Source organism: Stylophora pistillata, chromosome 3 (genome assembly GCF_964205215.1).
Source record: "Stylophora pistillata chromosome 3, jaStyPist1.2, whole genome shotgun sequence".
In the NCBI taxonomy this organism is placed as follows: domain Eukaryota; kingdom Metazoa; phylum Cnidaria; class Anthozoa; order Scleractinia; family Pocilloporidae; genus Stylophora; species Stylophora pistillata.
In genome coordinates, this window is record NC_142521.1 from 26,960,096 (window position 1) to 26,973,661 (window position 13,566).

At 38.7% G+C, this 13,566-nt stretch overlaps 2 protein-coding genes and 1 non-coding gene across 3 annotated transcripts; 1 reads left to right on the forward strand and 2 right to left on the reverse strand.

Annotated features, from left to right (window-relative positions):
* Positions 1 to 1,360: 1,360 nt before the first annotated feature.
* LOC111332072 (uncharacterized) lies at positions 1,361 to 2,942 on the forward strand. Its single transcript, XM_022937335.2, has 3 exons — positions 1,361 to 1,658; positions 1,843 to 1,934; positions 2,308 to 2,942. Exons 1-3 carry the CDS (start codon positions 1,503 to 1,505, stop codon positions 2,711 to 2,713), a joined length of 654 nt encoding a protein of 217 aa, XP_022793070.2. The 5' UTR covers positions 1,361 to 1,502; the 3' UTR covers positions 2,714 to 2,942.
* LOC111332071 (uncharacterized) lies at positions 2,556 to 6,035 on the reverse strand. The gene is made up of 8 exons (XR_015998772.1): positions 5,523 to 6,035; positions 5,172 to 5,313; positions 4,850 to 5,013; positions 4,671 to 4,750; positions 4,044 to 4,524; positions 3,765 to 3,836; positions 3,499 to 3,649; positions 2,556 to 3,392 (listed from the first exon to the last, which is right to left on the reverse strand). It is a non-coding gene; the product is annotated as an uncharacterized LOC111332071 (transcript).
* Positions 6,036 to 10,866: 4,831 nt separating this feature from the next.
* LOC148735369 (uncharacterized) lies at positions 10,867 to 12,651 on the reverse strand. The gene is made up of 2 exons (XM_088753443.1): positions 12,579 to 12,651; positions 10,867 to 12,096 (listed from the first exon to the last, which is right to left on the reverse strand). Exons 1-2 carry the CDS (start codon positions 12,623 to 12,625, stop codon positions 11,487 to 11,489), a joined length of 657 nt encoding a protein of 218 aa, XP_088609569.1. The 5' UTR covers positions 12,626 to 12,651; the 3' UTR covers positions 10,867 to 11,486.
* Between the last annotated feature and the right edge of the window lie 915 nt (positions 12,652 to 13,566).

Here is a 13,566-nt window from a genome sequence, read left to right on the forward strand (position 1 = left end):
GATGCTTCCTTGTGCGATGCTTGTCCCCCATCTTGAAGGCCGAATATGGCTTTTAAGGCAGATGTAATGGATGCTCGCTCGTGTATTGTTAAAAACCACCGCTCGAAAGCTGACGGAGTCTGTGATGTCCCAATCAGTCCTCCGCTTGATTTCGAGTCAGCATTGATTGACTGCTCCAGGGCCATGTTGGTGGACACTTGTGTGAAAAGGGCTGCCCTGAGCGACTTATGGAATGATTCCCCTCAGCAAAAACCTTATAGACATGCTGGTGAGTTAGTTCCAGTTTCTGCATATCGGCGAGATAAACAGGTAGGTAGCGAGCATAGTTCTGCCTGTCCATGGCAAAAAATTGAGGTAACGTTGCTGCAGTACTGGAAAGATGCAACTTCCAATTTCCAGTTCTCTTTGCCTTAAGATAAAGCAATACTCATCCCAAAATGCAAATGGCTTGGACCTTTCTTGATTCTCTAATTTAATGGCGGCGAATAGATCCGTGATTTCAGTCAGATCGGCACCCTCTTTGTCACTCTCTACTACTCGAATGTAGTCCACAATCTTGCGTAAGATGTGTTCTGGGATCTTTTCATCACGCGATTCATACCAGATAATAAAAGCATCCCACATGAGACGGAAGAACACTTCTAAACAGAGCTTGTGTGCCCTTATTCCTCGGTTGTACGATTTTCCTTTCATTAAAGCCCCATCTACAGGAGCAATTTTTATGTGGCCACTGTATTTGGCAATTTTTGTTTGCCCATGTAGATGGCTTGACAAATATTTGTTGTTAATTTGCGTCAGTAATAATTTTGCACAACAGAGATGCTCATCGAAAGGAAAAAAGCAGGATGGTGAAAGTCAGAAGACATGCCAGACATTGCAGCTTTAGGCGTGTTTGTCACATTTTATATGGCGTCTCATCTGCACGGACAATTTTTTTTTGTGGCAATTTTAATTTGCCACATAAAAACTAACATGCCAGCTTTTCAGCAAATGCAGTTGTCACCTAAAAATTGGTTATTTTTCATTATCTACATGGGCAAATAAAATTTGCCATATAAAAATTGCTCATGTAGACGGGGCTTAAAGTGGACGTGGAACCAACAGTGTATACACCTGACTCAATCAAGAGATCATCAAGTCCAGAACCAGCAAATTTCTTCCCTAACAGAGAAAGAAAGCTTAGAACAATATGAAATCCACCCATGCGTACCACTATGTTGGAGAACTTGTTAGGAAATCTCTGCTGTATTTCCTTTGCCTTGCAATATATAGTGAGGTCAAAGGTTATCACAGTGTCAGCTTAACCCATCGCTGCACTTACCTTCTGTGCATGTTTCAGCACTCTGTATCATCGCCAGAAATGTCGAACCAAAGTGGGCGGTCTTTACACTCATGCAATCAGCCATATCTAATAAGCTGTCTATCATGTCTCTGTTTTCACGGTTTTCTGATTGGTTCACGCACTAAATGCAAAGAGAGCATTCTTTCTGTTCTTATTCAAAATGGCGGCTCGACAGAGGAAAGAGAAGGGTTTTTACGCGGCTTTAGACAGAGTATCCACCGTTGATATTCTACCTAAAATTGAAAAAAGAAAGCGGAAAACAAGGGGACGATTATGGGAAGTGGAACGTCTCGTTGCTCAAAGGGAAAACGCCACGGTAAGTTGAATTCTTTCTCACGGAAAGTGATTACCACTATTATGCATGGGGAGCGAAATCTAAGTAATTTGATGGCTGTAGACGGCTGTCTAGTTTGCAACATTCGCTCTTTGACAAAAGGAGAAGAATGGAAACTTTTAATTTAACATTTGGGCATTTTGCTTATATTTTTATTTGTAAACAGGGCTCTACTGAATACTTAGTTTTGTGGAGAGGATATTCTCCATATGATTGTACCTGGGAACCTCAAGAAAATGTTTCCCTCGATTGTATCCGGTATGATTGAATGATTGTTTTCAGCTTTTTGCGGCAGCTCAACGTTAACTTTTTTCCCGAAAACTACTTTATTTACAAGTTGAGAAGCTACTCATTCTTCCGTCAATGTACTGATCAAAAAAGTAATTCTCTCCACTGATTTGTTACCTCTGCAATATGCAATATTCCACGTGCAGAGACTCTAGCGAAGGTTCAATTAGCTACAATTTCAAGCTTTTGACCTGCTTATTTTCTTGTGTATGATACTTATTGGTACTGTAATACTGAACTTATTGTTTACTACAGGAAGGATTTTTCTGTTCTTACACTTGAATGATTTAAGCACTGCAGTTAAAATATTTACCTAACACTTTCTGTTCTCATATTCTTTCAGGTTTTTTGAGAATCCATCCCCAGAGCAGTCTCTGTTGTTCGATGAGTGTGCAACACTACGAGTTGCTGTGGAACAGCATTTAAAGTCTAAGTCCAGGTTACCTGTGACTATAAAATTCCGCGGGGATGCCTACAGGCGCCTTTTCAAAAACAAAGGGCAAATCAGGGATGGCTATCATTTTCTTGAAAAGGCTGACTTCCCCCCCAAGTTTTTTCCACAGTTTTGGGATTACTGTGCTGACTCACATGGCCAGGGAATAAAAGTTTATTACCCCATGAAGATTAGACATTTTGTTTCCTGGTCTCCTAAGAAATACAGGGTAGAAGACCACAATCCCTCTCCAAGAGCTTTTCAGGAGAAGCTTACCTTCTCATTTATTAAAGTAGCTCTTGGAGATACCTCTTAGGTTAACCCTTTTACTTCAAGAGTACTCTTAATCATATGTTTCTGTGCTAAGATTTTAGTCAGTTTCTTTTTAGACTATGGAAGAAATTTGGATTTTTCTTGATTTCTGGCTTGAGTACTCTTGGGAGTAAAAAGGTTAACTTTAATGCAGCTTATCTGTCATAGTTTACATTTATCAAGACAGTAAATTGTTCTTTGTATAGAATTAAATAAGATTATATCTTCTGGAATGTTGTTACATGTACATGGTTCAACGTTTTACATATTTAATAACATATCTTTGCCACTTAGGGATACCCAAGTGAACAATTATGGTCTGAACTTATTATTTTTTAACACGTTTTGATTTTTTGTTCACTGTAGATTTAGTACTGCTTGAAGGTTGTTTCCTTTTTCTTTTTGTAGTTTGTTTGGGAGGGAGCTCAGTTGTTATTGCCATGTGTTCATTAGATATTGATTCTACAGGCTTGTCATAGCTAAGACGTTTGCGCATTTTGCGGTTTGCTTTAATGTCATTTTCCCAATATCCTGTGCTCTTTTTGGTGTATGTTCTGGGCTTTCTTTCCCTGTGCTTCAGCACACGAATGCGATGCTCTGCTCGTAGAATTGCAGAGGATCGTCAGTGTGGTTTGTTTTTCTCTGCAAGATTCTCCTAGCGTCATCATTGTTTTTTTCGACACCTAAATAGAAAAATGAAAGTAGGATTTATATTGCCTTAATGGTTTTCTTTGATAAATTTGGGTAATTTGTGTTCCATATAATTATACAGTAGGATCAAAACTGTACCTTGACCACTAAATTGTTTGAGGTTGTTGTGTTGTGTTACCATGTGAGGAATATGATATGCAGCTGCATGCATATAGCATGTCACTCTTTCTCTTGCATACCCAATCCTCTTGTCCCCTAATGAGGAGAATGTGTCAATCCATGATTTTATCTGAAACAGAAAAGGCAATTTGTAGACCACGTGCCAGTTCTCTTTCAATAGGTCAATAATCAGTAATTGAAGGGAAATGATAATTGATTAATTTGTGTTTGTTCATGCAGTTTACCTTTTGACGGTATTCGTCAACATTAGTTGGTTTAAAAGATGATATGAAACCAAAGTACATGTCAGCAAATCCCTGAAAGGTTAAGTGAAAAAAAGTTAGCCGCTGCAGCAAACAGCAAGAGTAAATTTTTTTTTTTTTTTTGGGGGGGGGGAGGGGCAGCAACAACAAAACTAGGTGTACAAATTGCCAGTAATTGTCTTAAATGTTTCTATTGACAAGACTTGTAGTTAACTGTGCACAATTATGTCCAAAAATATAATATTATTAATGTACATATACCTTCCACAATTCTACTACAGTTTTAGCTGTGTCCTGCTGAAGCAGTGGTTCTAATTTGCACGGAAGGTTTTTCAGGAGTGTTTTTCGGTCATCCCCCATCAAACTGGTCCTGTCCCAAGTCCCAGACCCTCTGCCATCTGCATTTCGTTTTTCCCAAACTGAAAATGATACCCCGCAGCTGTTTATGGCTTGTGTTAGTTTGTCGAGATGGATTTTTTTCTTCCCAGTAGGAGTTAGGAGACTTTCTTTTTCATCCCACTGCATCACATCTTCTATTATGTTTCCAATCAAGACGTCTGTAACTCGCAACATTAAATGCAGCTCGTCCAGAATGATGTGGTCTAGTGGAATGTTAAGAAGAGGTTGATGAACACAGCAGTAGTTCTCTCCCTTGGACTTCTCTGCACATTCCTGGAGTTCTTCTAATGTCCTTCTGAGAGGGCTGCTGTCATAGTAGGTGTCAGGCTTAGTCATGTCACCCCTGTAAAAAAATGAAAAATAAAAACAAACAAATTATTTATAACTGTTCTATTTTAATACAGAACTGCCATAGTTTGTACAATTGTTTTTCAATTGTTGATGATATTAAAGGATTAATAAGTATTCAAATGTAAAGTAAATTAATACCTGTCTCTTTTATGAACTTTGCACCACAAGCAAGCATATGTTGAGTTTGCTGCACTGATGCCCATAACCAGTAGTAGAAACTAGAAAGAGTGAATTTCAGATATTATAGAATTGATTACATGACTTGGATAGTTCCAGAAAAGAAATTGGAGTCAGGGCACACATACATGAATATCTACCTTGTAATCACCCCCAAGAAATAGTTCTGTGTCCACTCTGTTTCCATCAATCATTATGTAACCATCCTTTTGGATTTGATTTACATCATCAAAGACCTCCTTAAAGCTACTGGCCAGGGTTTCCCTACTTTCTGGTCCATTTACCACAGCAATGGTGTGAGTACCTTGTTTCAATGTAAAATAAGAGAATAATTTTGTTTGTATGAGAAGTGATGAGAATATTATTGTATTAATGATTATGGACATGTTGCTTTATTGCATTATGTCACATGAGGGGTTAAAAAAGTCATATGAATGTCATTTTTTTATTGAAATTGGATACCTTTTGATGATAACAAGTCATCTTCACTCTGGAGGATCGAAAGGCTCAGCAAGATAAAGTTGCTTACTCTGCTCATCCGAGCACCATCCCCACTCAACTTCACTTTCACCTTCTCACCTTCTTGAAGCAAATTAGCCTCCATCTGCCACCATAAAAGGAATGGACCCACTTAATACAATGTACTTTGTTAAACAAAGATTTGCACAGAATTGATAGTAAGCTTGTAACCATTATATCTGTAACAATGAATACATAAGTAAAAAAACAAGTAAGCAAGTAAAGAAATATTGAGGCAAAACTTAGGCGAAAGATGACTTAATTACTCGGTACTACTAATATTATTGTACTTACCATGTGTTTTACGCGATCAGCTAGTAATTGTTTGAAGGAGTACTATGCTCCTGGGGCTCTGCCTGGAGTGGATGTAATGATGCAGCCTGTGTTGAGGTCTGTTTGGCACAGTTTGAAGAGGTATGACTTGGGCAATCCATCTACTACCATAGACAACTCGTGCATGAACTCATCCCCAACCCCAAACTTGTCAATAAGATACAATATGCTCTCTACCTTCGCTTTGTCATCATCATTTAGTTTAGAGTATTTTGTCTCACTTTGACATGAGGCTTGGTTTGAAAGATGAGACTGTTTGTTAGCTGAGGGAGTTTGTAGGGTGTTAACTGAAGAGGGTGGAGGTGTGTCAGGCTGAAAGCTATCAGATGGTGTTTCAGGCTGTAAGCTATCCAGTGATGGTGTGTCTGGTAGTGCTTGGCTATCCGGTGGTGTGTCAGGTAAGGTGTCACCTTTAGAAACATTTAAAGGTCCACATTCTGGACTGTTTTCAGTATGAAGGTCAACAGTGTACATTTTTTAACTATCTGGGTCCTTCAATCTCAAGCAGTTGAGTTCAAGCCCAAATAATTTACTGAAGTGTAGAGCCTTTTGAGCCCTTGTTTTGATCTCTTTTAGTTTCCTATTTTGGGCTTGTGTTGTTTTCAGCTTTGGAACAGCTATACCCCTTACTTTGGTGTACTGGTCTTTTTCCAACTGCTTGATATATTTTTTCATGAGCTCACTCTCTTTTTTGCATGAGTCAGACAGTTCTTTTTCCTGAAGCATTTCCTGTAAGAGGTCTTCTTTTTCTTTTTCAAGGTCAAGATACTTTTGTTTCCAGAGTTTAATTTCAGCTTCTGCAGTTTTCACGTTCTGTTCTAGGTTGCTAATGTCTGATTTAAATTTCTCCACTGAGATTACGTCATTTTTAAGTAATGCAAACTTCTTGTATGAGTCCAGGAATTCCTGTCTCTGCTTAGCACTTCCTTTCTTGTTTATTTTTCTTCTTGTAGCATCCGCAACAATGCAGCTATTGGACAGCTGTGTTTCTAATCTTTCACTGTTGCGATCCAAACGAAATGTATTTCCAGGTATAATCAAATTAACAAGGTCAGTATAGAGAACACCAGCTGAACATTTGACAGATAACTTTTCTTTTCTCCAGCTAGCAAGGACCCCTTGTTTGATTTTTAGCCAGAATATCACTTCATTGCCTTGTTCACGCTGCTGGACTACATATTGCAGATGTGTGTTGGGGCAATCAGCGAGAACAATTATTTCCTTTTCACTGTATAAAGAGGACATATCGAAAATCGTACTTATCTATAGTCAACAATGTAATTTTGGCATATAAATATTGCGCGTTTTTTTTCGAAAAAGACCGCGTAAAGCTCACAAGGCTGATGGGAAATCTAGTTCCAAGCCTCCCCAGATTACCAAAGCTTTTTTGGAACGCCTAGGACGTTTTACTATAATATGGTGGGCATATTTTTACGGAAAGGATTGATTTTTCTCGCGCAAAACATCCCGTTGTGGCTTCAATGTCACTCTTACCTGGAAGTCTGCAATCACATGAAATGGATGTTCAAAACCGAACCCATTTCGGGACGGATATACACTATCTTTTGCACAGAAACGGCCTGACATTAGAAGTCTTCGAACGGATAGAAAGTAAAGTATGTAGCACTCATGTGCCCGTACAAAATGAACGCAGACTTCAGGGCAGCGTGCGACCTTTCACTCAGAACCTTACAATATGGCGTCGTAAAATATGGCTTTACAAATTTCTCAAAACCGAACTGGAATTCAAAGGTTTCATGTCCAAACCGACTTCGAAAACATGTTCGGAAATGTATCATCTTAACTTGATCGAAAGTAGCTCGTCAATACTAAATGCTTTTATTTTGCGACAAAAATTAAATTTTGTCGCCATACATTTTCTGTAATGAACGGGTCAGATCGAAGCCGGAAAAATTCTAAGTGTCGCGCTCTCAGTGCGCATGTCGGCTCGACATTTCTGGCGATGTAGGGTTGAAAAGTCATTAGATAATCCATTGATCATCAGACAGTAGCCAATATTTCTCACTACTGGCATCTCAGGATAACGAATGGCGTTAAATCCTGCCCAACTTGGAATTGATTGCTTTTCCTAAACATCTGATACAACAGCTTCTCCAAATTTCTTGGGACACGGCCGAAGAAGAGTCTAGATGAAATCAGCTTTTTGAGCAGTGCCTCTTTCATTGTTCAAGTCATTATACCACTTCATGTCAACAGAGCCAACGTGATCAGTTACAGCTGGACGTCTTCCTCAAACTAGACACTGTTCAATGTCGTACACTGTACCCGTTGCCTGTAATGAAGGTCGCTTTGGTCTCTGTTCTACCAGGTTGGGAGGTGAATCTGGACCAAAGGTTCTTTTCTGATAAATAACCATGGTAGTTGCATGCATAGTATTCTTCCCATCGAGAGTCTCCTCATTGTAATCATTATTGGCAGCGGCAACCTGTACAAACGAATCAGCCCTTATTACAGTTGGTATGACAGTACCAAACTCTTCAGCCATGGCAAGAACGTCCTCTGCAATACTTGTATTCACTGCACGCATCTCATCATAGGAGACGCAATATCCCAGTCTTTTTAGCAGTTCGATGAGCCTCTTAGATGATGTGAGATGGTGAACACACATAGCTAAGCTGCTGTGCTTAGGGAGCTTAACACGTCCCTTGGAATTGCAATGGGTGATATCTTGTGTGATCCTGAGGATTTGTCGTTCGTCTTCAATTGCTGTAGACTGGTTCAATGCATTGGGGGGTCTAGCCCGCTTATCTGAGACCATGAGCTGCTTGATTAGTAAATACAGGGAGCCCGGAATGAGTTGTCTGGTGGTCTCCATGCTGACGTCTTCGGTATTTAGTGGTTTGGTGTGAATACCTGTACATTTCTTTATCTCTTGTTTGATTAAGCTTGCCACACAATGTATTTCACTTGACTGTAGTGTTTGGTTGCCATTGTTGACGCTTACGTTTCCATTTGAGGGGTTCTGAAATACTGCCCATGCGTTTACAACATCTTGAATGTTAACGGTACTTGCATACACAAGTTCGGATTTACTGCAGTCGGCTGGCTGATGGAAGACAATTGAATTGGAAAATTGCTTTTGCAAGCATATTTTGAGATTTTGAGTGGTGTAACTTTCCGGACTATCAACACCTTTTTGTGAGAGAATTTCCTGATATTTGTGTAATAGAGACATCATATCGTATGCTCTGCCTTGTTCAATACCAGCAGCTAAATCAAATACAAGGTCTTGAAAAGCCATTTCATGAGGTGAATCTCAGGCTTCTCCCTTTGACAGGCTAAGCGTGGATTTCTTACAGACATAAATAGCAAAACAGTTCTTATGGTACTTTGCCTCTGCTGTGATGAGGTCTCCGTTCACACCATTTAAAATGTACAACATAGAGCTCTCTCCTTTTCTCTCAGCCACTATACGGATGCTGTCACAGTCCTCGAATGTGCATACATTGATAAGATCTTTACTCTTTTTATGGGTCTTAGTTTAACAAATGAAACACCTCGACCAATCAACTGATAGATAGATAGATGGATAGATAACTTTATTTATACACGGTAAATTCCACTCAGTCGTATACAAGCAATATACCTACAAATGTAAAACTTATAATCATTATAAAATATATGCAAAGGTTAAAAGCCTAATCTAAATGAACTGAACTAACTTCTTATTAGAATGAAAATAAATGAAAATAAAAGTACTGCTTTTCAGGGACGCCGTGTCATTAGTTCACTCAAAACTGAAGTTACTTAGCATTGTCTTACACTCACCTAATGTTTTAGATACTCTAATATCAGTCGGAAGGCTATTCCACGATGCAACACCACTATAAGAGAAACTTTTACGAACATAATCGGTACGAGGTTGTGGAAGAGACAGCCTCATTTCACTATTTTGCAATCTATAACTAGTAGTATCATTACAAAAGATGAATTTATTTGATAAATAATCAGGTGTCTGTCCATTTAGAATTTTGAACATCATAACGGCTTTGGCAAAAAGCTTCTGATTCCTTTTGTTTTTTCAATGAAGTCTACGGAACAGGTCTGGAGCAGTAGAATCATAAGGGGCAGACAACAATTTACAAGCTGCACGGTTCTGCAGCTTCTGAGGTTTTTCGGCCAGACTTGTACTACAGCAATCCCATACTAAGCTGCAGTAGTCAAACTGGGGCTTTACCAAACCACTGAAGATGTTCAAAAGAGTGTAGAATGGTACAAAATCTCCAATGCACTTAATTAACCCTATTATAACTTGTTTTTAATTGAGCTTTTTGAGGTGAGTAGCAAATAACCCATTTCTAGGAAACAAACAATGGAGGAAGTATACAAAACTTTATAAGGTTTTTAAGAAGATAAAATTTTCTTTCCAACTAAGAAATTTTTTTGATTGATGGGCGGCCCCCTGCAGAGTTCTGACGTCATATATACAGTTAAAGCCATGCTCAACCAAGTAAAATTTGAGAATATTTCTCTCCTGTGGTCGAGAGTTTAGTGGCTGAAGGGGATTTTAGACTCAAGAATGTAAGTTTAGGGTCTTGCAATTAAGTTGAAACATCTCACAGATTTCAACAGTATTCTATTTGATTGACAGGTGACATCCAATTTGTCATGCTTTCCATGCTCATTTTACAACTTATGTAACATATGCAACTTTCAAATGCCTCATTGGCAATATAATGAGTTGAAAACTCTGTAAAATATGATAGGGTATTTTCCCCTACCAATAAACACCTTACTAAGGTTCAGTTGCACCAAAAAAATATAAAATTTGTGATGAGCAAGCTGGATAGAGTGTCACACAACACCCAAACTCAATGACAACAAAAGATAATTGTCTGAATTAAGTGCAGTTTAATTAACAAAAACCCAATTACATGTTAAAACTTAGGCTCTCAAATATATCAATCTCTTAAATGATCACATTCATCAGTGTGCCACCTCTGAAAACAATTACGATCAAGTTGAAGGCAGAGGGGAATATTACAATCTGCACACTACCAGGGGGTTTTCATGTACTTCTTGTCAAACTCATAACATAGCTTACAATTTTTTCTGCCCAAAGAAGCCTTAGTGGATTTATTGTCAAGTCCCTCTGGTGTCCCTACTGGACAGTGATCAACCCTACAATTATACTTTCTTGGATGGCCAGGTCCAGGTGAAGGATTCTGTGCCATTTCCCTCCTTTCAAGAAGGGCTTTTGTTAAATTAACCCGAAACAATTTGTGGGTGAGTTTTCCACCTATTGACCTATGGATGATAAAACTATTAACAATACCTACATCAATGAAATGAAAAAACAAAGTCTTCCACCACTTCCTAGATTTCCTTACAATTTCATAGCATTTTAGAAGTTGATCAGATAGATCTACTCCTCCCATATTAGCATTGTAACCTTTCATAGGTGGGGGAATGTTAACACGATCTTTGACATATCTCCCACCCACTAATTTTCCCTTACCCCTTTCTATGAAGTCCCTCCCTGTAGGTGGATAAAAAGTTGATAAAGCACAAACTACTTTAGTATCTTTCCATTTAACAAATACAGTTTGTCCCTCACAAAACCCCCTGGATGTTCTGCGTTCTGCCTTAGCTGGAAGGGGGTTAAGATTCCTGGGAAAACCTACTCTATTTTTGCGGATTGTCCCTGTTAGAAAACAACCCTTTTCAAATAAATCTGAGCATAATTTTGGGCTACTGTAGAAATTATCACAAAATAAATGATAACCTTGAGTAAAAAGTCCATCCATCAGTCCCATAACTATATCATAACCCAACCCATGGGTGGTGGGTGTAAGGCGTTTCCCAGTGTATACTTGAAATTTATAAGTGTACCCAGAGTCTGAACTAGCCAAATTGTAATTCATCCATAAGAGGTTTCAATTTAAAAAGAAGATAAGGTTCTTTTCATGACTTATGTAATTCATTTATGTTATCTTGTTCATAATCACACAAGTGTAGAGCTTTTAAAATATTCATAAAACGTGTGCTGGTCATGCCAGAAGAACATACAAAATCTTGACCGAAAAAACTGTCATCATTCCAGTATTCGGCCAGTGAAGGAACATCGACAAGACCCATGAATATGACAATTCCCAGAAAGGCCAAGAACTCTTTGGAGGTCAGCTGAAACCAGCGAAAATAAGAGCTATCAGTTTTGAGCTTGTTACCAAACTTCTTAGTATTTTCTACGATCAAATTGATAGAACGTTGTGAAAAAAACAAAGAAAACAAAGAAAAAGGAGTCCAGTTTTGGTTTGTGGATAACTGGAAACCAGGATCACAATGAGGAGTAAAGTTCATTCTATAAGGTACTGTGTCAGGCTCAGTAGAATTCTTCCAGTTGTCTTCATCACCTTCACTAGAACTTTCAGAATCACTTTCCTCTTCACAGACTGGTACTTCCCTGGCTCTTTTCCTTGATCTTCTTCCTAAAGGAGCTGGGCTTCCATCATGTTCACAGGATGTGGATGGACCTGGTTCAGCATCAATCAAGTGCAATCCACGACGAGGTACACTAAAGCAAAGTCAAGATAACTTCTCAATTCCATCACATCATAACAACACTTTTGAGCCCCTAAAAAATATTGCATGCTAAAAGAGAAGCCACAGACGAATTTCTAGACACCCAAGGTGGACAAAACTACAAAATTTTCTCCACAACACAATTTCTCCTAGGAAGAGATCTACAGGAGAATGAAGAATAATTTTGGGGGTCAGGCAGATGTAAATAATCCTGACATCAAAATTACCCTTTAAAATATCGATAAACAAGTTCAATGTGACCTTCAAGATAAACAGGAGAACAATGTTCAGAATGAAATCTGATCTGATTTCTGTTCGATTACAACTGGTCAACAAAAATGAACAATTTTCACTAAAATCCCGAGTATCAAGGTACAAAAACTCGAGAGAGGACAAATTAAGGTACAAAGAAAACCACAATTGACATTCCTTGGCGTAGCTTACAGAAAAAAGCAAAAATTTGGCGTAACATACCTCTCATCAGCTGACTCGATCTGTGGATCACAACCAGCATTGATCATTTCTTCTTCTTCGGACGATAGTTCTCCGAATTTTAATAATTCAAATTAATTCGAATTAATTTGATGGCCTGCTCCCTGTTGGCTTGTTAGCTCAATTGGTAGAGCGCTGCACTAGTATTGCAGAGGTCAGTGGTTTGAATCCCGTACAGGCCTGAATTTTTTTCAGGTCTGATTTTCACTATTGCTTAAATAGTGCTTTACTGCGAAGGATCGTGCACATATACGATACAATCTCTTGCCTCTCTTGCTTTTGAACCTAAATAAAACGAAATTCATAGGATATACTTTCACACACACATTCTAAGAATGTTTGTACTTCATATAAACTGCACAGCATTGCAGAATGTTCTCTATCCATGCTTCTTCCTTCGACATGAATCATCTTGATCAGAGTTTGTCATATTAAGCATTTCATCGTCGAAAAACAGGCCTAATCAAGCCATTTTCAATACTTACATTGTTGACTTCATTGAAAAACTCCTCTTCAACTCCTTCATCCGCTTCTAACATCTCTAAAATTGCCTCTAAATCATCCCCCGTTAAAAAGTCACAGTTGTCCGCCATATTTGTTTGGAAGTGTGTGCAGGGTTGGCCGTCCCTTTGAAGTTCGCCAGCCTTCATAACCATTTCCCTTGATGAACTATGCTAGTATGTACTAGCCCACAAGTCATTTCAAGCAGCCCCTAAACCCTTTTTGATTAGCAGGATTTATTACAATCCTTCTGTCATTTGGATTTTTCCAAAAAGCAGCACTTGCCCGTGGGCAAGTTAAGAGCAAAAATCACTAGTCTGATAGCAAAATCCACTAGCCCCGGGCCATTGGACTCGACTTTCTTCGCACACTGGACTCGTAGGGGTTAATCTTCCACAAACGAAACTCATTGAAGAATGAAAGGTAACAATTTTAATTATTCTTTAACGTTATGACCCATAAGGCCTGA